Source organism: Hoplias malabaricus, chromosome 9 (genome assembly GCF_029633855.1).
Source record: "Hoplias malabaricus isolate fHopMal1 chromosome 9, fHopMal1.hap1, whole genome shotgun sequence".
Taxonomy (NCBI): domain Eukaryota; kingdom Metazoa; phylum Chordata; class Actinopteri; order Characiformes; family Erythrinidae; genus Hoplias; species Hoplias malabaricus.
In genome coordinates, this window is record NC_089808.1 from 22,389,286 (window position 1) to 22,416,906 (window position 27,621).

The window sequence follows — 27,621 nt, forward strand, 5'->3', positions numbered from 1 at the left end:
AACTTCAGTTGAGTTCTGAAATGCCTGGTCATCTGCAATTTCTTTTCAAATTAAGAGCATTCAAATCCCCATATTTCATTGTCTACCTAGCCCCTTGCACGCAGGGATTTCTCAAGATGGTATTATGTACTGTAGATGTAAGTTTATGTTTTCTGAAATTGTTCAAAAATAAAAAAAAATGCAAATTGCTCCTCCAGCTGTTTTTTTTTAGTAGTACCACTTGCTTTTCCAGCCTTTTGTTGCCCCACCCCAACTTTTTTGAGATGCACCGCAGCCATCAGTTCCTGAGTTAATATTTTTCAGGAAATGGTAAAATGTCTCACTTTCATCATCTGATATGTAGCCCCGTTAGCGCATTACTGTAGTCAGGACCAGACCACAGCCCCTGCCCCTAACCCCCCCCCCCCCCCATCCTCGTCCAGTACATGCCTATGGAAATGCGTGGTAGCGATGTTGGAAACAGTGTCCAAAAACATTTATCTGTATAGTGCAGACACTTTGGTACTTGCCTGAAGAAAGTAAGGGGAAGTCAACATGACTTTGGTGTCACTCATGTGATCAGCGTTTTTAAGAAGCTCTGCAGTTCAGGGGATGTTTGAAACTTTCCAGACTGTTATTGTTAATTTTGTTGCTTCTACTTTCCCTTTGTTTATTTTTTATATTCCATTATTGTGCAGCTAGAATGACAGCACTTCCCCCAAACAAATGACACCGGAGTTACTGAAACTAAGGTGTCAGGTATGACGGACATGTGACTTATGTTCCTAGCCTCAGGGTACAAACGTGAATGTGTAAAACTGAAAGTAATCCAAAGAGGAAGTTGCTGTAAAGATACAGGTGCAAGTGTGTATGTGCTGATGCAAACACACGAATTGAAAAACAAGCGAATTGATGCCTTTCAGGTCTCTGTCGCCTTCTGAGCAGCTGTGTGGTCAAGTGTTAAAGTATCACACAAAACTGGAATGGAAACTATGGGGGGTGTGAATGAGACCCTTATAGCAGAAGGGCGATGTTGCAAGCCGTGTCTTGCTGTGTATGGTTTAGTTTCATTGTGATTTGAATGTGCACATCCTGTACAGACCACGATTGATATATTATATTGCGTCAAACCAGTGCTGTTTTTCACTCTACTTCCTTTTGCAATAACAGCTAGGTCTAGTTTGTCTGAGTCTCCAGTGGCTGCATGGTGTTTGTTTCTAAAGTACAAGTGGGAAAAAAAATTGTACTGTAAGAAAAAAAAGTTGGTGGTTTAATCTTTATTAGGACTCGTACATGTTGACTGTTATTTAATATATAATTGTACTCATCATTGTATCATTTCTACCATCATCATCACCATCTTCATCATCTATACTATAATGCCAGAAATGTGTAAAGAGCTTATACGTACACCAGCTGGCCAAAGAAATCACACAATCTGATATTCTATGCTGTGCATATGCCCCACAGCCCTGGCTCGGTGAATGTCGAAAAAAACAAAGGGTCTGGACTGGCTCTGGATATTTCTCCACCAACTGTGCTGTTTCCTTAAATTACTTAAGGTGGAACTGACTCCAAATTTTGATTTACAAATGAGTTCTGCAAATACTTAGGCTTATACTTCAGCCACATTAAAGCTATAGTCTGCAGCTTACCCAAACATATCATTCCACCTTAAAAAATGCAGAGCTTCTGAATTTAGCATATATATGTCAGGGAGTTTGTTGGAACTGGAACACAGAATTTCCAGTTGCATACACACAACTTGTTTAAAAAGAAAAAAAAAAGCATGAAACATAAAAGCATGGGAAACCAAAGCACCTCAGACAAAACGAGTTCAGGAGAAAGAAAACAGGCAAAGGTCAGCTGAAGGCAAACTGTGCCCAACAAACAAATGAGCTCTGAGCCAGTGCACTAAAGGCAAGTAAACAATGCCTAAGGCTTTAAGACAGAAATAGAGCCAGGGCTTGTTGTCAAGACAGGGTGGAGGGGTGGAGTGAGGCTAGCTGGAGGCCAGAAAATTAGCTTACTTTGACAAATAGTACAGTATAAATGCTGAAACTAGGGTTAGGGTATTTTTATCCAAACATCTTTTAGTGCACATTAAAATGGCAGTGAAAGATTCTTGAATGAGTCACAAATGCACTCACACTCATCCCACAGGTATTGCACTATTTCTCCAGAGAGCCCAAGGAGAGGTCTTACCACAAAATGGTTCATGAACACAGAGAAAAAACTTGAGTGAAAGTGTTGAAATTCTGAATGAATTCTGCACAAATCTGAGTGAGCACGTTTATTCAGTTATGCAAGTGCTCCACAAGCTGTTTATTTATACATGCTTATATATATATATATATATATATATATATATATATATATATATATATATATATAGTTTTTATTTAAAGTTAATATATCTATTAAAGGGAATGTCTAAGATTTTGAGTAAGCACAGTTCTCTCTGGTTGTTTACATTTAGAAGCTAAGTGTCTTTTAAGATGGAAAGCCGACAGTTGTTTGTACGTGACTGAAGTTTAAATTGTCTGTAAGTTTTTATTCACTGTTTAAATTGCCACAGAAACTCATTTGTAATTCGAGTTGTTTTTATAGCACTTTTTATGGCACGTTATTTTTATAGCACTTTCGCTAATGCAGTTAGCTGGCTCCTGATTTTGCAGACATTTCCACCTTAAGTGACCCAAAACAGGTAAAATAAGTCTGTATTACCCACCGTTGGAACAGGAATAGAGCAATATCCTCATTTTGCTTCATGCTTTTGGATGTTAGGAGTTCTCTCTGTTGTCTAAAAAACTAGCAAACCAGACTGAGCTAGTTTTTTTTTACACTCATTTACAGACACAGGGGGCTTCATAAACACATCAGACTAGTTTCTAGCATGCAAACCGACTGGAGAGCAGCAAATGGTGAGGAAATATCTTCTAAATTTTATAAAACGTGTTTTTTAATTACAATCATGAATGTCACCTTTAAGTGAAGTGTGGAGTTAGGCTTCTACGACCCCGTGTTATTTGCAGTTGTTGGGGCCTGGATCCAAACGACCCACTGCCCAATACTTGTCTGCAGCACGGTGGTTGCGAACCTCTGGCATAAATGCAACACAGCTACTACATACATAGTTCTTTCATGAATCTATTGGTAATAGAGCTACATTTACTCTGGTATGTGCTATTTTAGGTATGCTGGTGTACCAGAGGTTTCTATTAATAACTTCTGCCCTGACACCTACAGTTAGGGCTTGGTAGATTTTCCACTCCGTTTGAGCAATAGAAACATCCTGGTGAAGGTCAAAAGTTTGTGTACACTTGCTCTTCCAGCAAAACTTTCATGTTTATATGTTTATTTTATAGGAAAACATTTATGTTTATCTATGTACATTAATGTTTATTTACAGAATAAAAAAAATAAATAAAACAATTAAATATTGCGTATTTGTGTTAAAGTACAGGTAAAAGTTGGATTTTTTACTTTACCTGGTCCACATTCTCCACTTTCAAGGTCCACTTGCCATGAGGATTGTAGGCATTGGAACAGACCGTTTCCACCTGCCACATAACTACAGATTTAAGGTCAAATGTCCCCAGAAGTCACATTTGGACCAGGATTGATTCACATACAGTCATATTGTTTCCGGAAGTGGGCCAGATCCGCTTCCTGACATGTATGGCAAAGGAGATTTCTAAATATGTGGGACACTTTTGGTTTTTCCAGCACTGAGAATGGACAGGTGGTGCTGCATCTTTGCCAGGAGTGGCCCAGATCCACGTGATATCTTGGTGATATTAGGTGATGTGCAAAAGTTCAAAAAGTTCACTGGTCAAATGAACATGTTTTGGTGGTTTTGAATGTGAAAACGGCATTTTTCCAATGCATGGTACCTGCACTGCTTGACTCTACCTGCTGTTAAGTGCATTTTCTGCTACCACAGCTCGCCCCTGAAACGTAGCTAGTTATGTTGCAAAACACAGTCTCTAATGGGGGGACTGTAGCGGTAATGATTTACAATAATATTGTTGTTTTTTTGGGACTGAACACAGCCGTGTCAGTAGAGTTGCACCATCCAGCCACAGATCTAAGGAGTGTTTTGAATCTTTTCAAAAGACCATGGCATAATTTTACAAGCTGAAGTTGTGAGTCATAAAAATAAATGTGATCACTACAGTAGCTTGGCTGTAGCTTGGTGATTTTACATAAAGGTAGTTTTATAATAATAATAATAATAATAATCTGCAAGGTTTACACATCACGTTACTAGTCAATGTTTAGTTCCTAATTGTCTCGCTTGGAACCACAAGAGAGAGTAGGTACTAAGAAAGAACCCGGTTCCATTTACATACTTGTACAGAGTAGAGCAGTGTAGGTATCATGCAGTGCCATGAGTGAACACATCCTTTACAGGGAACACAGTTACATATGTCAGATTTTTGTACAATGTCAGTTACTGGGGAATGTTGGGAAAACATGCCCTTTGCATAATGTTATATACATCAACATTTATAACTAATCACTAAAGTCAATGCAGAATTCTGATTTTTTGTTACTGCACTCTACTGCTCTCTACTGTTTAACAGAGGAACTCACCAACATTTTGTTCAGTAGTTAAAGTACTGCACCACCAAGGTATTTTAGATTGATTGAATACTACAAGAGAGAACAAGTTAAAATGACAGTCATTAATTTCTGTTAATGAGTTAAGTAACAGGGAAGAACTCCTTCACAGCAAATAAAAGCATCACAAATATTTCACCACACATTTTTTGTTTAATTTTATGAAACATTCCACAATCTAATTCAATCAAATGTTTTAAATTAATGGCACACAGTTTTCCAGATATAAACAGTGGTGATGAAAAAAAAACTGAAACTCCCTTGTATTTTTAATTTCAAAAACAAATACCAGCACATTTTTTCAGCTGAATATGATATAAAAGATTATAAACACCCTCAAGCTGGACTTCCAACACTGAGTGTGGCCAATAGAGAGATTATGAAAGGAAAACATATGGATAGACAAAGGAGGACGTCAAAGCATCACGGCAACATCTTGAAGCATTAGAAAGCAATACAAAGCTATAAGAACTGACTGAATGAAAGGAGATTCAAAGATAGAAAAGACGAACAAAAAACAGCACAAACACCTAACAGACTCATCCTGGAGTGTGGATAATTGGATGAAAGCTGTATTCAGGAAGATATGCTGGAAGTTTTGTACAATGTCACTCTAATGAAACATAACATTTGCCAATATTTAATAAAAACTCAGGAAACACTGGATGTTCGGTTTTTATTTAGTCAAAAATACCACAACATCAACACAACAAAAATCCAAATGCATCAAAACGATTGCCTTGGCCTTCCGGGATTGTTTATGGAGGACTTTTATTTGTAAAAATGATTCAAAGAGGCAAGTGATTTGCATCTGAAATGAAGCTGAACCTGTTCAACAGAGCAGCTTTTTTATTACAGCATCAACATTGACACAGCATTAATACAAATCCAGATCAACTCTTCATGGGTTGTTCATGTTTTTGTTTTTTTTAATAATATTATAATCTATTTATTAATTGTTTAAAATAATATGCATTTGGTGAGATTTCATTGTTCACCAAAAATGCTACAGATTTAGATTTTCTTTATTTTACAGACTTTTACATAAAATGAGGCAATTCCACAGTGTAAACCTTTCACAATATACAATATAATTAAATTCATAATAAATAAAACCATTTAGTGTATGATGGCCATTTAGTGTATGGTAGACCATAAGAATTATATTTTTCACACAAAGGTATATATGAAAAAATAGGATTTTGATCCAAATATAGGCCCAGAAATAAATAAAATATAAAATCTTATGCTTTACTTGTTTTTTTTATTGTATTCTTACTAATACAGTCTGCAGCTGACCTGCATATTACTTTACAAATAAAAGATGGTCCACAGAAATGATATTTCAAACTGTCATCATGCAATATACTGTGACATTTTCCTCAGAACGTGCACAGGTTACCAGGTAAAAGTAAAAGACTTTTCAAGACCCTTGCCGACTACAAGTATTTGAAAACCCCTATTTGTCTGTTATCTTTGATAAGAAATATCACTCCTGCTCATCCTAAACTGGGGATTTTATACACATTTAGCCAAATGTAAGCTCATATACAACTGCTCCAGTGCATCCCATTTAATTTCATGATTTTTTTTTAATCATACAAGCCCTGCAAGCCTGTCTTCCCATTTCTTGCAATGCCAGCCAATGCAAGTGTCTGTTGGCTAATATAAAAGAATTTGCAGTAATTGTTCTCCCAGTGACATCGCACCATTCAAGCTTGGTAGCTTTGTGTTGTTGGAGAGACTTAGCTAGTGAAATAAGCGTTGCTGGAATTTATAGAGAAAAACTTGGTTAAAATCCACGTATATTGGATATGGTACTACTATGTTCCCTTACAAAACGTGCCAATATATACCCTTATAGGAACCATCCCAGAGATGTAAAGGGTACCTATTCATTTTTTTCCTGAGAGGATTGTTGCCGGTAGTGAAGGGCATTTATTTCCTCTGCTGACCTTATTAACCTTTGTTCCTGACTTTAAAAGAACAGTCTCAATTTGGAAAGCAGTTGCTTGAGTCGACTGGAATGTGAAAGTGCATTTACCTGGGGACCAAGCGTACCCTGAAAGAAAACGTTTCTCTCTAGGGAAGTCAGCTGCTGCCTGTTTTATGCAGAATAGACTGGTAGATGTCGGATTTTAGAAACCGGGGGAAGCAGTCCCTCGCCATGAGGCTGAAGATCATCTTCTGTGCTGTGTCAAAGGAGTTCAGGTTCGGCTCGTGGATGTTCTTTGTTATGTTTGCTCGGGTCCCACAGTCAATGTTGATCTGGGAAGGAACCAGGTAAAACTGGTTATTTTATCATTGGAAGATGTTAACAGTCATCCATTAAAGCACAGATTTGGTTTACATTATGGTTGAGTACAGTTATAGTATTGGAAATGTGAAGCATCTAATGAAACTAGTTTGTAATTAACACAGTCACAAATCTAGAATGGTTTACGGGTGTTACACGGGTCAGCTGACACAGTGTGAGGAGTCTTAGCCAAGGACTCTTAATAGTATTGTATGGTGGTCTGAGCTGGAAATGAACCCAGTCTGCCATGTGAAATGACTGTACCACATCTGCTAGATTTAAAGATCAGGCCCAAGGCTGTAGTGTCGTCTGCTGTGGCTGATTGAGGGAATAGAGTCATAACAAACATTCTAAAGGCTGACCCCAATAATCCATTTGCCTTTAGCATAATTTTATTAATATCAGCTCATTCAAGAACAAACAGCCATGGGATATGCCCACTACTTGATGTAGACTAGGCTGAACTAACAAATCAAATGCCAGTTTTGTTTTTAGGCCAGTAATGGTGGATTTCAAGGCTGTTATTATTAATTAAACATTAGCCTTAATCTGTTTGTTCATTTTCTCAGAACTAAAATAGACTGTCCATGTTTTTTGTTTCATGATTTTTATTGAGGCCCAGCCCACCATCCTAATCATAGCCATAGAGATTCAACTTTGATGAAACATGGCTGTTGAGAATTTCATCCACGCCATCAGGAAGCAGTGTCATATTTGTGGTTGTTAACACACCTGTCTGGGAGCTTCCACCTGGACGTACTCGGAGTAGATGCGGTTTGCGGCACTGATCATCTCTGGTGTGCTCTTGATCTTCTTATACTCCTCGCAGGCCTGCCAGAAAAGGATGTTTTCCTCACTGTACTCGGACCTCAGGAACTCCTGGAATGCCAGCTGCCCGGCTACAAATGGAAATAGATCGGACACCATCATTCCATCAAAGTGGGAACACACCCTGGAGGGGGCGCCAGTCCTTCACAAGGCAACACACACACACACACACACATTCACACCTACGGACACTTTGAAGTCGCCAATCCACCTACCAACATTTTTTGGGACTGTGGGAGGAAACCAGAGCACCCAGAGGAAACCCACGCAGATACAAGGAGAACACACCACACTCCTCACAGACAGTCACCCGGAGGGAACCCACGCAGACACAGAGAGAACACATCACACTCCTCACAGACAGTCACCCGGAGGAAACCCACGCAGACACAAAGAGAACACACCACACTCCTCACAGACAGTCACTCGGAGGAAACCCACGCAGACACAGGGAGAACACACCACACTCCTCACAGACAGTCAACAGACAGTCACCTGGAGGAAACCCACACAGACACAAGGAGAACACACCACACTCCTCACAGACAGTCACCCGGAGGAAACCCACACAGACACAGGGAGAACACACCACACTCCTCAGACTGTCACCCGGAGGAAACCCACACAGACACAGGGAGAACACACCACACTCCTCACAGACAGTCACTCGGAGGAAACCCACGCAGACACAGGGAGAACACACCACACTCCTCACAGACAGTCACCCGGAGGAAACCCACACAGACACAGGGAGAACACACCACACTCCTCACAGACAGTCACCTGGAGGAAACCCACACAGACACAAGGAGAACACACCACACTCCTCACAGAGGTTTCACCCGGAGGAAACCCATGCAGACACAGGGAGAACCCACCACACTCCTCACAGACAGTCACCCGTAGCGTAACACTACCTGTAACACTACCTGCTGCACCACCGTGCCGCCCTAGATCAGACATTCTGAGGGAAATCACATTGAATGAAAGGTGTTTGTGGGAATACTTGGTAACGTTACTTGAGCACTCACAAATAACTGATTCATTAGACATTAATAAGTTATTGGATGTTTATTATTTTGATATTAATTGGATATTGTAGTTATTATTTTGTAATATTTAATAATACTTATTAATTTTAAATATTTAATAATTAGTAATTGAGTAATTTTCTTAAAATGGTGAAATCAGTTACTTAACCATGGCACTGAATTGATCATTTGTGACACTTAAAGTAAACTGTAAGGGTTCCTTGCGGAAAAGACTGCAGGAACAAAATATCTACTGCCTTGAGAAGATGGAAAACTGGATTTGAATGCTGTCAACAAGATTTGAATAAGCCACAGAGCCTTAAAGGGGACTTCCACCATTTTGTACATAAAAAGCTGCATAACTAATTTATGAAGATGTAAACAAAGTGGTCTGATGTGAAAAGCTCTGAATGGTTTACAGTGGGGCTGAATGGAACCAGATATCCAAATGTGTCATATTGTGCCATATATTGTCATATATTTATATTATTTTCCATTATATGGAATATAAAATGTCTGTGTTTGTGCTGAAGTCAGTGTGATGTCTGGTTCCTATCACCTACACTGTAAAGTAATCAATTTTCAGGATGTCTTTGTTTACTCTCAGCTGAGTAATGCAGACAAAACTGTTTCAAATAATCTCTTGCTAAAAAAGGTATGAAGATTATTTTGAACTTGCAATGTATTATAAATAACCCAAATTTTCCAGTAAATACAAATTACATGACAAAACTTTGGTGTCAAACTACATGGGTTGGGTGGATTGGGTAAAAGCTGGGGGATAAATAATAAAATATGAACTGTGCTAATGTTATGGCACTTTTTATTTAGCTTATTTTCACAATATATTAGAATCTGTATATTAAAGTGTGGAAAGGTACATACAATGAAGCTGAAAGGAATAGTAAAGGTCCACAAAGAAGCAATGTTTTATCCAGTAGCAGCATTACCTACAAAAACTCTTGGAAAATCAGAATTCCTCTTAAAATATCAGGCACAATTGTTTTCTTACCTTTACAAGCCAGCAGCTTCTCAATGGACTCACTCCAGGAGGCTGCATCTTCAAGAGGGTCCTTGGAAAAGCAACAAAATCTACCCTTGAAAATTACATTGGGATCTATCACTGGTCACATGGACTGATTGCCTTGCATTCAACTAAGTACCATTTGATATGCCATTAAAAATAGCACCACAACATGAATACATTCACATTTAGAACCAAACCCAACTTCAAAGGAGCAAGAGAAAACCTTCTTGACGTTCAATGGAAGTTAAAAGAGTAGTTGTTAATCTCTAGCATGTTTGGACCAGTCCAATTGCTTCAATCATCAAGACATTTTGAGACATTATGAAGGGCGGCCGTGCATCTAAATGTCTACAGAAATGGTTATACAAGGTGTTGTTACATTTTCCAATTAGCAACATTTTAAGTTCCTTTCCAAGTGATACAATTCCTAAGCAACTCACTTTATGGCCATCTCCGCCACAGTGGTCTTCAGCATCTGCCTGCTGCCCTTTCCTCCAGTGTGTGGGAATGTGGAGGGTCCAGACCAGAGTACCTCCATCTATGGAAAGCATGGAAATCAACATGCAAAGCTTTGGCTTGGGCTTGGGCTAGGGAGGGTCATCTTTCTGTGGGGGAAGCCTTGGCTAAGTTAAGGCCCTGGTGACATCATAGTAACACCACAATGTGTCCCTTTCACTGGGACAAAAACGAGGGTTTATTATCGGATAAAGAGATGAGACAAAATATCAAGTTTGAATAAAAGAGAACAATCCATTACTAAAACCATCCTGTAAAATGAAATGGAATGAATGGGACTGTATTGTTCAATAGATTAGAAAATATCAATCAAATAAAGCTCGCAGTCATTATCACTAATCTCCATCCATACTGTCTTTAAGGTGTTGAGATTTATATGAGGTTTTATGAGATATGCACCAACACTTTTTAAGCATTTGGGACCTGAATATACAGATCAGTGTTCAGTGAGTGGAATTGTTGCCTTCATGTGACAGTTCTGGACCACAAAATACATATATATTTTGTCTATAAAGCCACATTATTGCAACATATACAGAATAAGGCCTGGCATTGTGTTGCTGAAATAACCATGTACATCCTGTTAAAAGACATCGCCTTGATGGTAGCATACATCTTTCTAAAATCCACATATACCCCTGCAGATCAATGGTAACTGCTCAAATATGCAAGTCAAACATTCATTAGGCACAGATGCTTCCCCCAAACCATAACAGATGTTGCAGCTTTCACTGATAACAGTCTGGATGGTCCTTTCCATAATTGGCACAGAGATTTCAACCAACAATATATTAATGTTCTTTACAACAGTGCCCTTATGGACCTGTATTATTGGACTTGGTAAAGTCATGCACTATTTCTTTATGAATGTATTTTGCAGGCTTCTGCTAGGCATTGCAAGATATTAGGTACGCTAAATAACCTTTATGAATGCATTAGTATAGTCTTGTGAATATAAGATTCATAGGAAATCACAAGTCATTTTTCAGGCCTAATAAACTAAGCAATAGAAAACATTTACTACTATGTTCAGAGCAACTACATACATGGGATTCTGGAAGAGGAAAGTGCTGAGAGTGCAGATGAAGGTGGTGGTCTCATTTGGATGGTTAGTGCGCGCAGAAAGCCGTCAATCAAACAATCCAATCAAAGGCGTAATATTAAAATCTCTGAATGGAAATCTGGGCCTAAGCAAATGGAGTGGGGTTGAAATCACCTTGTCTCCTGGTATTTGCCTATTGGAAAATCGTCAGCCTCATAGCCCCATGCCAGCATTATTTTCCACTTCCTGTCACTGGTGAACAGCCACCGACATCCAGTGGCTCGCAAACATCGCCTTAGAGTTGACTTCAATAGATTGTGCAAATTTCACACATGTACAGTCCTTTGGAAAAAAAAAGAATGCACCATGACTGTTTATTTGACCTGTGCAAAAGTTATAGCAAAGTTCTAGCAAAGCTAGTGGTGGATTTACATCACCCCCTAACACACATTTATCATTGAGCATAGTTGACCCTAAGTGTGTAACCTCCGTGTTTTGGACAAACTGCTGGTGAGAAGTGTTTTATGGCACTGCATTGTACCTACTCTACCTGAATCTACTTGGCTTTTTTACTTTTTCATTAGACAAATCTGGTTCCTGGTACCTAGAACAGGGCTCCTTTTTAGTATCTGCTTGCTCATGGTTCTAAGTGAGAAGGGACTAAATCACGAGGTGTAAATCTGGCAGAGCGCTGATTGGCCAAAGATACTTGTCAATTACCATGAAATGCAGACGTCCAGCACAAGCTAGCCATTTGTAAAATCTCCAAGCTACAGCAGAGATCATGTTTATTTTTATCCGACTCAGGACAGCAGCTTGTGAAATTACGCCGTGGTCTTTTGAAGAAGTTCAAATGCTCCTTGAATCGGTGGCTGACGAAATAATCCAGCGAGAGCTGGACGCTGCAACAAGGAAGGAACAAACTCTACTGATCTGTCTGAACTGATGACGGAGCTGTGCTCAGTCCCAAACAACAACAACAAAACCAACAAGAACAACAACAACATGCCAATACACCATGAGTAAACAATGCTCAATGTTTCCTCCGCCATTGTTGTGGTTTTTCAAAACTCGTGGTTCCAGTTAAAGACAGTGTTTTGCCACATCACCGGCTATAAATCGAGAGGAGCCGTGGTAGTTGTAAAGCTAGTCAGGAGAAGGAAAGCAGCCTTTTTTCTTTCTCTTGCCAAAAAGCAAGTGGAGTAGAGTGGGTACCATGCAGTGGAAAATTGCCATTATATTTGGAATGCTCCCTTTATATCACAGTGTGGCCACAAGTGTTTGTACACTTTCTTGTCCAACACTTCTTCTGAATTGAAAAATATTAATAGCTCAGTTGCCTCTCCTTTTGCTGCAATAACAGCCTCTACTCTTCTGAGAAAGCTGGGAAGGCTTTACACTAGGCATGATGTGTGGGCCGATTTGACTGCATCCAGCCCAGAGAGCTTGGGGTCAGTGGCAAATTTTTTTTGAGGATTGGTGCTTTTATGAGGTTTGGACCAGTATGGATAAAATGGAAATGGTGACCAGTCGCCCTCCTCTCTCTCTCTCTCTCTCTCTCTCTCTCTCTCTCTCTCTCTCTCTCTCCCTCTCTCTCTCTTTCATATATCCTGCTACAATATGATGTGGTTAAACATGGCTAACCATCAGTTCAAAAGGTTCAAGCAAGTAACAACAGGATATTATTATCTTAATGGCATCTGGCAGATGTTTAAAGTGATAAACAGTGGTCAGCAAATGCAGAGAGAGGAGTCTTGGACCATTGGTACTGTTTAATGGACCCCAGTCTATTGTTTGTAAGATAGTGGTGTTATCCACTACCCTGACCAACCACCATCTCTCTGGACCTGTGCTCCAGTCTGTTATATTGAATTTTTAGGGACTGATCTATGATTGTAGATGAATGCCTCCTTAAAAGCTCACTTATATCCCATAAACTCGAGAGCTCTGCTGATTAACCGTATCTCTACAGGCTTCCTAACCATGCAAATGTCCTCCGGCAATGGAAAAATACACGGCCAGTGGGGATTTGCATGCATAATGACCCCAACACGGCCTGGAGAATTTGATTTCCAAAGGAGGTGGTGGAGATGGAATCGCTCCAAAGACTTCAAGTCATTTAATCACACAAAAGCACTATTTTGTCCCCATTCTTTTTTGTCTTTTGTTGTCCTCTATTATTCCTCATGGACACCTTTATAACCTGACCTCACTGATGCTCTCATGGCTGAAAACCATCAAATCCTTACACCAATGTTTGACATCAGACTCTGAGGCTTAGCTTTGAGTATTTTTTACAAAGTAAGCACTTTGTAGTGCTACAATTACATAATGTTGCTCTGCATACTTTGTTAAATTCCTTTCACTCTGTTCTTCAATGGTCAGGACCCCCACAGAGTGGGTGTGATTCGCGTGGTGGATCATTCTCAGCGCTGTGGTGACACTGACGTGGTGGTGGTGTGTTAGTGTGCTACTGAGAGTAGTCCGACCAAAAACATCCAGTCGGCCAACACACACTGTGCAGCGACAGATGAGCTACTGTGTTTGACTTTACATCTACAAGGTGGACCAACGAGGGAGCAGTGTCTCACAGAGTGGACACAGGGTTTAAAAACTCCAGCAGCACTGCTGTGTTTGATCCACTCGCACCAGCACGACACACACTAACACACCACCACCACGTCAGTGTCACTGCAGCTCTGAGTATGACCCACCACCCAAACCACACCCTCTTTGTGGGGGTCCTGTGTATTGAAGAACAGGGACAAGAAAGTATGCAGAACAACAGATGGACGACAGTCTGTAATTGTGGAACTACAAAGTGCTCCTGTGTGGTGAGTGAAGCAGATAAAAATGGACAATGAATGTAGATAGCCAGAGGAGTCAAGACTAGGAAGTGTGTCTAAAATGGAATGCATTCCTAGGAGAGCGCCGTCTCTGGCCACCTCTGAATGTGGTCTGTGTGATCGGATCACAACGCTGATCCGAAATGCATACATGAGCCACTCACAAAAACGAATGTTGGTGGAGTGTGTACTCGGGCCCATGGTGTGTCCACATGCATGGAGACCTTTTTAAGATAGACAAATTTCGACTCGCTCGTGTCATTGGATTTAACTAACGATAATGCATCGTCACACTGAGGCTTTCAGAGGAGACTGAGGTCCTTCAGCCTTTAGAGTGGAATAACGCTCACTGCAGAAAATCAGGCTTATTTGTTTACTGCATCTGTGCGTGTGCGTGTGTGTGTGTGTGTCTGTGAGAGAGAGTATGTGTGTGTGTGTGTGTGTGTGTGTGTCTGTGAGAGAGAGTATGTGTGTGTGTGTGTGTGAGAGAGAGAGAAACAGTGAGAAAGAGAAATAAAGTGAAAGAGAAAGAAAAAGGGATAGAGATACAGAAACAAAGAGTGAATGAAAGTAAAAAGAAAGAAAGATAAAGATAAAGAGAGAGTGAGTAATGAGGAAAAAAGCAAAATAGATAAAGAAAGAAAGGCAAAGTCACAGTGAGAAAAAGAGCAATAGAAAAAAGAAAGCAAAAGAATGATAGAAAGAATGAAAGATAGAAAAAAAATCTATGAAAAATAAACAAGGAAAGAAGAGGGAGCAAAATATAGAGAGAACGAGAGAGAGATTCATATTTACTACATCGCCACAAGTTTATGGACACCTGCTCATTCACACACATTAAATATCCCAGCGTCTCCTGGAACTGCAGCAAACGGGAGCCATTCAGGAGAAACTGTGGATGAGCAATCCCTCCACTGGTCAATAGGTGGAGCTGTGGCTCCTCTTTCAGCCTCCCCCACCCGTGGAGGCCTTGTGAAGCGTGTGGCTAATTTGCCCCCAACACAGCAATAGCACTGCTTCTCTTTCTCCAAGCTCAACAGCTCCAGCTTTAACAGAGCACAGTTGTCCACTCACAGACCAGCCCTGTATTAAGTCCCAAACACAGAGAGTCTCTCGCACTTTCCCTAACATCTTTCACCTCCACATCCCTGAGAACCCATTAGTCTTTACTCTGTCTGTGATTCAGGTGGGTTCTGCCTCGAGCAAGGGCACCTTGAACTCTGATCTGAGACACTGAGCTGACTTTGCTGGACTCCTGCCTCAGATCGCCCCCACCTCTGCCTCGCCTCGTCCCTGTCGGCTCTGCACGGCTGGGAAGGGAGGTCTACGTGAGGTAAAGAGGAAGGAATAAAATCACACATCCACGACTTGAACTGAAGACAGTACAGAAAAGGTCACATAAAGATGAGCATGACATTGCTATATTTATGCCACAGCTTCTGTGGCATACTGACGACACAACAGCAAGTTTTTATTAGCTGGTTAGAGCTAATGCTAAAGCTGCAGTCAGTGAAATTTCACAAGAGAAATCCCATTTGTTTTAATGGCATCACTGTGATTAGCAGTTACACGCAGCTTTCTGGACCGGATACAGTATATTGGTCACTGACAGACGACATAAAATGGATGAGAGGTTTGTCACAATAGATATTTTTTGTGGTCGATACATTGTCCCAGAAATAATTGCAATAAATGATATTATTGTCATTTTAAGGTCATTTTATGCCACTGATATAATAATAAAATAATAGCATAAAAATGCAGTTACACCCTCTTAAAAAGACATGAGCGAAAACTGACAATATTCAACATTGTGATTTCAACCAGACATTGTGATTTTAACATAAATATAAATTTTTAAATACCCTAAATGAATAAAACATGAATAAAATAATATCACTGTGTTTATACAAATTGACATAATGCCCCCAGAACAGAGCGACCAGAGAAAACCAGAGAACAGAACAGAGCAAGTGTTTAAGAATATGACGCTCATTCTGATGTTCATTCTTATGTAAATAAACACTGCAGTAAACCCAACGGACAATACTGAGGTCAGAAAAATGATTGAGGTAACGTTTATATGTTGTACGATAAGTCGATATTGTATTTATTGTGAAAGGCCACCGTCTCCCAGTCATTCTGTAGCTAAGGCTGCACTTTAATTAGTCACTGCAGGGAATTTTTCACTGGTGCATTGATGTGATGGTGTTTTGTGCAAGACTGCGATAATGAGTCCCATGATGGAAAAGGTAAAATGTTAACCATGGGGCAAAATAATTGAACATCCTTGTCAATCCTTTACCCACAGGGTGGAATATCCAAAATAAAACCATAAATATGAGGAATACTTTCTTACTTTATACTGGCTTACTTTAATACTGGGTCAAACTTTGAAGCCCTGAAAATATACACTATAACATGACTTAAAGGAACACTATGTGGTATTTTTTTACCTTAAAATTATAGCTTCAAAATCATTGTGATGCTTCACTGACTTGTAACAGGATAGCGCATCTTTCGTTGCTACTCTGGACTCAGCACAGCAGAAACTGCACTCTGTAAATTTTGGAGGAGGGTAGGAAACCACCACACTCCCTTCCTCCTTGTTGGTTGACCTCCAAGCTCCTTAAGGCTTAGAATATTGCAAAACCACATCCAATTCTGTGTAAAAGAAGAAGTAAAGCTAGTCTCCAATGTATCCTCATTCTCAAACCTATATGCTAAGGCTTAAATGCTAGATGCTACCTCACGGCAAAGCTGCTAAATGAAACAAAATGTACTGCTGTTTGTGTCGCAAATGTTCCAGCCTGCAGTGCCCAAAACTGTAGAACTGAAATGTGTAGTGTGATTGCTGCTTTACACAATATGGCCAAAAGTTTTTGGACACCCATTCTTCCAATGTTAATTCTAAAAATGGCTATGCATAGGGACATTGGGTCTGGGTAGCATATACAACAGATTTTACTGTAGATATAGATATTACATTATGTAAATCTGGGAGTTCTTCCCTATAGTGGAAGCCTCCAGTAGCACACTAGCATTTAAGCAAGTTTGTGAACTGTTAAATTCTTAAAGCAGCATAGCAACAGTAACAACAGCTTCCAAAGCTGGAAGTAGCATGCGACTGAAAGGGGAACTTGAGTGTAGTTCTGTAATCTGAGGTTGACTCCCTTGTCTGTGAAGACAAGTCTTAAAAGGTCAGTATAGTGTGAAAGTCAGAGACCACCTTTCCATTTATCTACTTGCCAAACAAAATGGTGATTGTGTATAAGATGATTGTATTCAGGAGATATTTCAGAAGGGACTGGGTTGCAGCAGGACAAATCTCTCCATACCTTTATTACTATACATTTAACTGGTGTCTCCAAAATTTTAGACGCATGGCATACATTTGTCTTACACCAACACAAACTTTCATACACGGACCATTACTCCTGATGATACTCTCTGTGAAGTCTGAGGCTTTCTGATTGCTTTTTTGCCACAAATATGCACTAAAAACTATGTGAGTGTATCTTAACGACGGGGGATTAAAATATCTTCCTCCAGTTTTTGTTTTTGTTCCACATATGAGGATTAAGAGCCATTAAGAGCCATAAACACCACCACCACACTCAATGGCTTTGTGCTCTGATAATTTAAGAATAACGAAGTTTCCCATGAATCAGTCACTTTACACTCACCATTAATATTTCACGCCTTGTTCCCTCATGAAATAAAGATTTTTATCTGTGGTTTAATGCCTTTACTTATCTATATATCTATAAATATATACATGTATACACTCTACTTACTCTGCAGTAGCCGCTTCTTGCATCAAAAGAGAAACAGACTTCCTTATTATAACTTTTCACAAGACACATTGGAGTCCAAATATTTTTGGCCGTACTGTGCCTAAGGTCACCATGACCAGTGCCAACAGTAGACTACAGAACCCTGTTCTCCTCTCTCCACCCCCTCTTGATAGAGTGAAAGAGCACCGTCCTGTACCTCTGGGATGAACTGGAGTGATAGAACTACATCTCTGAATGCGGTAGACTTACTTCGCTAATGCTGCCTTTGTTATTCTGGCCTCCATTTGGTCCCAGAGATGGATCTTCTACATTCAGAAAAGGTCTTATACAGGCATACATAATTGATGTTAGCTTCCTAGTGGAGGTGGATTGAATGGAGGGGATTGAATGGTGGTGGATCAGTGAATATGACTGGAGTTCCTGATGAGCCAGATTAGTGCACAATGGAAAGGTGTGGAGATTATTTATTGCTAAATAAAAAGGCAATGAAATAAGAATGCTTGCCTCTTGCATAAGCTAATCCGACAGAAGCGTCTTAGCTAGAAATGGAGTATGCATGTGTTGCAGTCACATGATATATATATTTTTTTTTTGTGTGGGTGACATATTGGGTACCAACTGACTTGGTTTTGAATGAAGCACAAATGTAAACAAATGAGAAGGATCAGTAGATATTTCTCATACACACATTGTGCTGGAGAGAGTCTCATAACACTCAGAAGCACTCCACTTCTTTGCATCGGAGGGGGTTGCATAATGAGGAGCAAACCGTTACACTCTGTTAGCCATATTAGCATATTTGTCATAGGATCTAATGCAAATCTGCATCTTAAACTCCAATGCATTTCTCTGTTCTTGTGACCGAATCTAATTTAGTTATACAATACATATCCAGATCATACACACCGTCACTCATTTTTATGGGACTGTATGCCATCAACTTCTCACCACAATGTTCTAAAATCTAGTCTAAAGCCTTCCTATAAACTTTAAATGCAAAAGCAAACTAAGCAAAGGGAAGTAAACTACTATTTAATATGCTTGGTTTCAGAAGAAACATTGGGAGAACATGTGTCCACATACATTTGGCTTTGTAGTGTACATCAGTGACAGGGAAGGTAAATGATTGGTCATTCAAAAAATGTTTTATTTTGACATATTTTATTATACAATGATTTATCACACATTTTATTTACAATTTACAAGTCACAGAAATGACTCTTATTTTGTAGTTTAAGATAGCTTAGCATGCATTCTAGCAAAGGTAAAGTTTCTACAAACAATAATTTAAGGGTAGAAGTAGTAGTCAAATATGAATATACGTCCTAATGCCGGAAATGTTAATGTACACATGCAAACCTCACACACACATGCACAAACACACACAAATAGCACAAGTGTGAATTGACACCATGCAAACTGGGGGATGGGGTGTGGGGGGGTGGCTCAATTATAAAAAGCACTTTTATGTAAAATGTTTTTCACTTCTGTTTACGTATATGATACCTTCCGAAAATCGCAGTGTTCACTAATGGTGCACAATTTCAGTGGCAGATAGTGAGCTTGACCCCAGTGATGCCCTAGCCCTCCATAACCAGGGGTCTGAGAGACAATAATTATCCACACTCTCAGTCTTATGTAACAGAAATGTGCAGTTAGTGTTCTCCTCCAAGCGTGTTGAGCTCTGATGGAGTTGTGTTGGTGGAAGTTTGTAAAGAAGTGGTTGGTGGCCCAGTGATAGTCTTAATAAAATTAGGGAACTTGTTACTAAATTGAGAAAGTGTTCGTCTGACAGTTTCCAGATTTGCAAATTTGGTTATCGTTGTCTAAATACATTGCGTTCAGTGTGTAATGATCTTAGCCACCGGACTGGAAATGTGCGCTACAAATATTTTGCACCAAATTCCGATTTTATAAATTACAAATTTACAATTTCAACATGATTTTTGCTTAAATCCTAATATACTACATTCTGTATAAACAAAAAAAGCTTGAAAAGCTACAACCAGGCTGTGGTGGTCTCACCCCGTTCACTGAACACAAATGACCGTGACCTTCTCCTGGTCATTGCTACGGGACCCTTCCTCTTGGTTAGCATCAGGTAGATGTCCGAGGTCAGAAAGCGTGGATAACAGTCTTTCTTCATCAAGGCGTAGATTTTGGTCTGAGCTGTGTCAAAGCAGGTCTGGGTCGGGTGGGCCATATTTTTCTCGATGGCCTGCTTGGTCGAGTGGTCGATATTTATCTGCAAAAAATAATGACAAGAAGAATCAAGTTCACTGTTAGTAATCAAGAACAAACCCTACAGGGATTTTTAGGGTCTGCCAGTTGATTTCCAATGGATTTCAATGGTTTGGAAGTGTTGGAGTTTAATTTTTAAGAGGCAAGTATCAAACCACTGGACCCTGGAGTTTTGTGGCAGCAAAGAGTACTTGCAGCGCCATTGCGTCACCCCATGTTTAAGATCAACATCGTTGATCGTTGTTATATGTGTGTTGTGTCTGCATGGGATGACAATGAATTTGTGTCTCTGCATTTAACCCATCCGTGAAAACACACACTAGGGCACTAGGTGCAGTGACCACCCCCAATTGAAGCAATTCAATTAAGTTGGTCAACTATTTTCTTTTTACAGTGTACAATACAATCAATCTGTCTGAACAGGCCTGAGACAATTTTTCAACATTCAAAAGTCACCATGCCCAACTCCCACCAATCTACTGCATCCACAAGTATGAATGAGCTTCATTCAAAACCTTTGGAACCAGCAAGAATGAGGTTTATGATTCAGAGGCTGAATGCCATCAAATTCTCACAGCCTGTCACTGCAACTTTGGGCTTTCTTTTGTTGCTTGATGATCCTCTTCATATCAGGAGAAACATAAAATCTTTTGACACAATAGAAGTGTCCTGTCCACACATGTTTTGTTTTCTCAGGCTGAGAGTGCGTGGGCGTCTGAGTGCTGAGGGAGGGGGAGCGTGAGGAAGAGGGTCTGCAAACCCAGCAGTGACAGGTTAGAGCAGGAAAACCACACGATCACATCTCTGCACCTCGGCCCTGTGGCCAGGCAGAACTCCGGACGCTGTGCGGTCAGCCACACAGCCTAGCTCAGTCATGCACTCACAACAGAGGCCTGTCTTTCAGCCAGACAGCACAGAGGGCAAATGTAATCAGGCGAGCAAATGAAAACCCCACACTTCTGGGCCAGTGCTCACAGTGGGTTTTAGTTGTTGGGTTTTGTGTGTGTGTGTGTTTGAGTGTGTGTGGAGGTTTCATATCACATACAGAATATGTACATGTACAGAAACTATCTGACACACACTGGTGCCAAAACTCTAAAGTGGTTTACAATTTTATGACTCAACTACATTAAACCCACGAACTGTGAAGCGAGTCTGCACAGTTTTCTGCATGCATCAGATGGATAAAAATAAGCCATTCTGATGCTTGAAAGCTTTAGATTTGTTCCAGTTATACCCTGGCACCCCACCCAAGTTTACGTGAGGGCAAGGTCAAAATTAAATCATATAAAACAGATACTATGAGTGTGGAGAAATGAGAGAACCAACCCAAAAGTCCAAAAAAAAAAAGAGTAGAGAAGGAAGAAAACACAGCTAAAACAGATAAAACATTTTTTATAAACTAATATTTGTCTCACTTGATGTTGCTGCAGGCTCAGGGGCTCATTGTCATTTAAAGGAACAAGCACTGAAACTAGTTCTGAACAGAGATAACCAGAAGCCTACTTTTGAGATCACTAATGGTTAACCTTCAGGTCAGAACCTGTTCAGAACTAGTTTCAGTGCTTGTTCCTTTAAATGAGAACGAGCCACACTCAGACACTTCCCATGAGCTAATGCTAAGAGTTGGCAAGAAGATATAACGCCACCTATTTTTTGGGCAGTGAAGCAGTGGAAGTGCATTATTCAAAGTGATGGAGCTCCATCCAGTACCTTTGGGATATGTTTTGACTCTAATCATCTAGCATCAGTATTTGACCTCACTGGTGTTAATGTGCCTGAATGCTTCAAAGCAATGTGACAATCTTTAATGTAAATCATACTCTAAATAACTGTAATATAGTGTGATTATATACCGTATTCATAATATAATAAATTTAACAAAAAATATCAGCAGAGAGCGTACCTCTTTAGGGGCTTCTGAATCTATAAAGATGGCGTACATCTGCTTGGCCTTGGACAGCAGCTTGGTGGCCGACTCGGTGCTCTTGTAATCCTCGCAGGCAAGCCAGAATTCAATGTTCTCCTCACTGAACTCGGTACGCAGAAACTTTGTAAAGGCTTCCACCCCATCTGGAGAAGGAATATACACAAGTGACATTAGGTATAAATGATGCACCAAGGTATGAGAAGCTGGAAATAAACTCTAGAGCAGGGATCCTCTTTTTATTTATTTATGTTTTTTATCCAGAGTGATTTACGGTTACGATCATTTTATTGCTGGAATATAGTCACAGTTAGGAGTCTAACCCAAAGACACATTGACTTAACATTACATTCGTGTTCAAGGTCATTGGTTTTGTCAATTATTGTTTAGTAAGTAGAAAAACATGTTTTATTTTTCTGTACATAATTATTTACACCCTATATCAAAATTAGGCACTATTTATTGGTTAGTCAAATCAGTAATTCATAAACCAAATCCTCACAACATTGTCGCCTTGACAGTCGAGTAGTGAAGGGGAACTTCATTTTGATATTTCTCATTTCAGAAGAAACAAGTAGGTGTCCATATTTGTCTATGTGTGTTGCTTATTTCCATTTAGAAAATCACTCATATGTGATCAGAGGCACTGTTCTTAAAATTTTGAATCTATATAACAGCAATTATCCTTGTGTAAAGTGAGGTTCCTAGTTTACAGTCTCAGAAAATACGTAAGGTAGAGGAACATTATTGTTCACTAAATGTGCAAACAGTGTAAATGTACCTTTAAAGGTACCACAGCAGTGTTAAAATCCAGTTGTGTTCCCTAAAGGTAAATTACATTCTCTTGTCCATAAGGAGAGGTGATTATTTGTAAACTTTCATTAGAAAACTGTGTAGAATAAAAGTACAACGCCTAAGTCCTGGAGATGAAATGGACTGTATGAAATCAACAAGATTTTAAAATCTACAATTATATTAGAATTTGATACAAATGTGCTCCCTAATCACAGGTACAGAATATGGTCCTTTGAGAGTACCACCTCAGTGACAGTTTTTCTCACAGTGTAGCGTGACTAGACCATAACTGTTTTTGGTTTGCAGGAACCCGTTGCCAATGCAGAAGTGATGATTCTTGTTTGTGCAAACAACTCAACAACCTGCTCTGTGTTGAGGGATGGAGCTTCCTCATAGCAAGGTTGTTTGTTGTTTGTTGACAGTAAAGTCTTGAGCAGGGACTTGTCAGAAATGTCAAGCGACCACAAATGTCTTTTTTACCCTGATCAAGTTCCCTGAATCTACAGCCACAAGATAGCCCTTCTTCTGTTCCTTATACCTTTTGAGGCAGAGCACCAAACAGTAGGATTTGGTGATCTCAGTTCATGCTTTGGAGCACTTGTTAAATGTTATGCTCTAATAATGCATACCAGGAGTTCCCATAAATCTCACCTGGGTGACCCAGCAGGTCTTCAAAGGAATCGCTCCATCTCAAAGCCTCCTCTGGAGGGACACTGCAAAGTTATATGGATAAAGTGTTAGTCCAGTCTTGGGTCTTCAAAATCACATATGAGGTTAACATTTGTGACATCTTGTAGGGATGTCTAAATACTAATTAGGGTAAACTGGATAACCATGGGGCAGCACGGTGGCGCAGCAGGTAGTGTCGCAGTCACACAGCTCCAGGGGCCTGGAGGTTGTGGGTTCGATTCCCGCTCCGGGTGACTGTCTGTGAGGAGTTGGTGTGTTCTCCCCGTGTCTGCGTGGGTTTCCTCCGGGTGCTCCGGTTTCCTCCCACAGTCCAAAAACACACGTTGCAGGTGGATTGGTGACTCGAAAGTGTCCATAGGTGTGAGTGTGTGAGTGAATGTGTGTGTGTCTGTGTTGGCGTCCCCTCCAGGGTGTATTCCCGCCTTGCGCCCAATGATTCCAGGTAGGCTCTGGACCCCCCGCGAACCTAAATTGGATAAGCGGTTACAGATAATGGATGGATGGATGGATAACCATGAGGTGGCTCAAGTATATCCCAAATCCATACTCAAGTGAAAGTAAGTTTACTTGGTTAGTACCTGTCAAGCACCTTAAATACAAGACCCAAATTAGCAGCACAAACCACTTAATTAATGAGTAACTGCTACAGACTCTTACAACAGCTGGCATCTGTTGGCAAAGGAACTTGTCATGTTAGTAAAGACCACCACAGATGAAGTACTGAGCTAACACTAGAGCTAATCAGTGCAACACCAGTGACCATCTTCTGCTCAGTAAATAATATACCAAGAAATAAGATCAGTTGACATCAACTAGCCAAGTAAGCAACCACATAATCAACAAATCTACAGCATCTGCTTTGGGCTTTGGTCACCTTTCTATTAATGCTGTCTGATATGTATAATTCTCTATGTTTGTTTGTGGTCAAAATCAAGATCTCACAGCTGGTCTATTTTTCCACCACAAAACAAATACTCAAACAGTACCTCAGTATTATAACCTGGTCATTTAACCACTTCATAATTAGCTAATACATAGTTATATACCACAAACTAAGTGTGAAGGACTTACTTGTTGCTTTTAGCTGATGGTTTCTTCTCCGGACTGACATTTTCATGTGAGCCAGACTTGGCCAAAAGAAGGCTGAGTCGACTCTTTTTGTCCTTGTCCTTTTCTTTGTCCTTATTCCTACATGGAGAAAAACAATATATTTTCCATAAAGTCCTTAAACATTGGGCATTGACGCAGCAGTTTCTTGACTGTTATTTTTTTCTGCTGTGAAGTTCAGTACTTTAACTCACAGAAAATAATGTACCTTTCAGGGTACTAAGGGTACCATTGGGGTGCAACTACAGAGAGTACTTCTTTAATTAAGAAACACAATGGAAGTCTTGAAATCAGCTGTAATAGGTCACACTTGCTCTCACAAATTACAAAGGCATAACACATTAGTCCACACTGTGATGCCCCCAACATCAAGTCTGAAAAGACGTGGTGTGAAGAGTGAGTGAAGAGAAGATTCTCTTGCAGTTTCAAAGCTTTTTTTTTATTGTTTTCAACTTTTTGTCTCATTCACTTTCTTAAATACACACTTCCCATTTACAAAGAATGGTGAAGTGTCAATTGAAACATTTTTAAAGGAACCAGATGTTGTTCTACTATGACAAGAATACTTTTCAGAGGACTACCTGAGTTCAGGGGACAGTTTGCAACACACAGTACCCTTTTGTTTTCAGGTGATGTTAATCGTTGGAGAATGTATGCATTGTAGCTTGTAGTATCTCAATGATAATGTATAAGGACTAGCAAAAAGGAGCAATAAGGGGAAGTACTGGTTCACACTTGAAGCCTTTTTTTTCTTTATTTGATGCTCAAATCTCCTTTAGCAAGAGGTATATAGTCCCAGTGACGGTAACTAAACAATAGGTAACCTTAGGTACACAGTATGGCAGTCAAGTAACTAGCATTCCTGCTACTTCTACTGACCCATGCCAATCCAATCCTAAAGATTTGATGCTAACATGGATCCCATTTGTGGCAGATGAGTTTCCAACCCACTCTGTATCTGTATCTCCTAAAGCATATTCTTGCAAAATAGCCTGGAGTCACTATGCCCAGTGACTATTAAACAACAGTGATGAACCCTGCTTGGATTAGCATCGTGCTCCTTATAGTTGACAATGCAAATAGAGGAAGTTTGAATCTTTAACCTATTCATAATTAAATTGTAATGCCTTCCAATTTGTTCAGCTGCAAATCTTTGTCAAAATTGCATCAACCATTGTGTATGAATTCAACAACATTTATCAATACTTGGTTTTAAAGCTTTATAGAGCCTACCTTGAGTTGCTGTCTTTCATTCTGGAGGTGCGCAACTCGGTCTCCCCGAGCATTTTGAAATACACTTCCTCTTTGGGTGCACAGAACTTGAATTGAGGAAACAGAAAGACAAAGGTCTTCATGCTTCCCCTCTTGCAGTCTGTTTTCTTTCTCTCTCTCTCTCTCTCTCTCTCTCTCTGACTTTTACTCGTCTGAATGTGCATACTGAGACATGAACGTATTTAACCACCAACCCTGAAACCCTGAGATCATCATATGTGTTAGGAGGTCATTTCCCATACCTGTTAACTATAACTAATAATAACTTCCTGTCAGGGGAACTACCCTCACTTTACCGTAACACATCTGAGATGCCGTTTCTTAGAGAATTTAAAAAACATCAAGCTAGCATCAACATATGTTTTAAAGCAGCTGAAAGAGTCTTAGTTTTGGGAGAAATTCTTGAGTAAAGCAGTGATGATAATTAATGGGTTGTAGGTGTTCATGAATGTTCAGAGTTTTTTTTTTTTTTTAAGTAGTTCTTCACAAAAAACAAACAAAAGAAAACATAAATACATTTTAAAAATTGAGCCCTTCCATTTTTTAGGCAATTTCTTGTTTAATTTTAATTATAGTGGAAACATCGAAGGTATTCAGACAGAGTTGTTTTAGCTGTATGTTAAGATCATTGTCTTCTTGAAACGTTCAAATTCTCCTTAGATTCAGCTTCTTTTCTTCTGACGAGATTAAATTATTTTATGATTTTTCAGTACATCACTCCATTCATGTTTACTTTGGTACAAGAATACCTGTAATGCACAAGTACCATTTCCAGAAATGCCTTTTAATGTCATGACACGCCCACCCCCATACTTCACGGTGAGCATGGTGTTCTCACAACCCTACTTTCTCCAAACCTGATAAGATTAACTATTGACAAAATGTTCTACTTTGAATTCATCTGACTGGGGTAGATTGTTTCAAAATATTCCTAATTAATGTAAGTATATAATGTAATTAGCATCTCTTTTTCTTGTTTTCTTTTTTTTTATATAGTTTCATCCATGTAAATGTTGTTGCTAGTTTCAGGTCACTTTGTAGCTCGCTTCACATGACTCCTGGGTTTTCTATGAACTTCCTCATCTTAAGTAAATAATCTGTTGTGAAATTAATTAGTTTTTCTTTGAACTGTCTACTTGCTTATTGTCAAGTAATTGCACTGTTTACAGTAGTGTTTCTGAAAACTTTAGAAAGCTCTTTTATTTTCAGTACATTTGCTGCTTGTTGCATAATAACACCAAGTACCAATTTGCAGTTTGCACAGGAACATATTTCTGGATAACTACAATAAACATCTTTGTTAGAAACACTGCACATGAGTGTGTGAGTAACTGGATGAATGTGTGAAACTGCCCACATGTGTGTCAGTGTGAGAGTGACTTGGTGAGTGTTTGAGACCCTGTTATGGCCTGCTGCCCTGACCTGCATGTGTTCCAGCCATGTGCCTCATTATTCCACTTAAGTTTCAGACCCACCATGACCCTGAACTGGATGAAGCAGTTACAGAAGCTGGATGAATGAATGAATGATGTAGCATCTAATGTAATCATTTAAATAGCATGTGTTGGCTTCTTTCCTTCTGTGTGTGTAATCAACAGTCA

General features: G+C 39.7%; 2 protein-coding genes across 2 annotated transcripts; both read right to left on the reverse strand.

Moving 5' to 3' along the window:
- Positions 1-6,696: 6,696 nt before the first annotated feature.
- rgs1 (regulator of G protein signaling 1) lies at positions 6,697-10,350 on the reverse strand. The gene is given in 5 exon segments (XM_066680241.1): positions 6,697-6,873; positions 7,634-7,800; positions 9,773-9,852; positions 10,228-10,314; positions 10,316-10,350. Coding segments are annotated over 5 exon segments (546 nt in total).
- Positions 10,351-19,150: 8,800 nt separating this feature from the next.
- rgs18 (regulator of G protein signaling 18) lies at positions 19,151-26,128 on the reverse strand. Its single transcript, XM_066681081.1, has 5 exons — positions 25,982-26,128; positions 24,713-24,829; positions 23,603-23,664; positions 22,136-22,302; positions 19,151-20,233 (listed from the first exon to the last, which is right to left on the reverse strand). The coding sequence occupies exons 1-5, from the start codon at positions 26,101-26,103 to the stop codon at positions 19,988-19,990; spliced, it is 714 nt and encodes a 237-aa protein (XP_066537178.1). The 5' UTR covers positions 26,104-26,128; the 3' UTR covers positions 19,151-19,987.
- Between the last annotated feature and the right edge of the window lie 1,493 nt (positions 26,129-27,621).

Bases quoted from the DNA above. Each gene is read 5' to 3' on its own strand.
- rgs18 (XM_066681081.1), bottom strand. From the start codon at position 26,103: ATGAAGACCTTTGTCTTTCTGTTTCCTCAATTCAAGTTCTGTGCACCC. The intron at 23,665-24,712 runs GTAAGTCCTTCA...ATAACTTTGCAG, and splicing joins CCATCAGCTAAAAGCAACAA to TGTCCCTCCAGAGGAGGCTT. The intron at 20,234-22,135 runs GTACGCTCTCTG...TATTTTTTGCAG, and splicing joins ATTCAGAAGCCCCTAAAGAG to ATAAATATCGACCACTCGAC.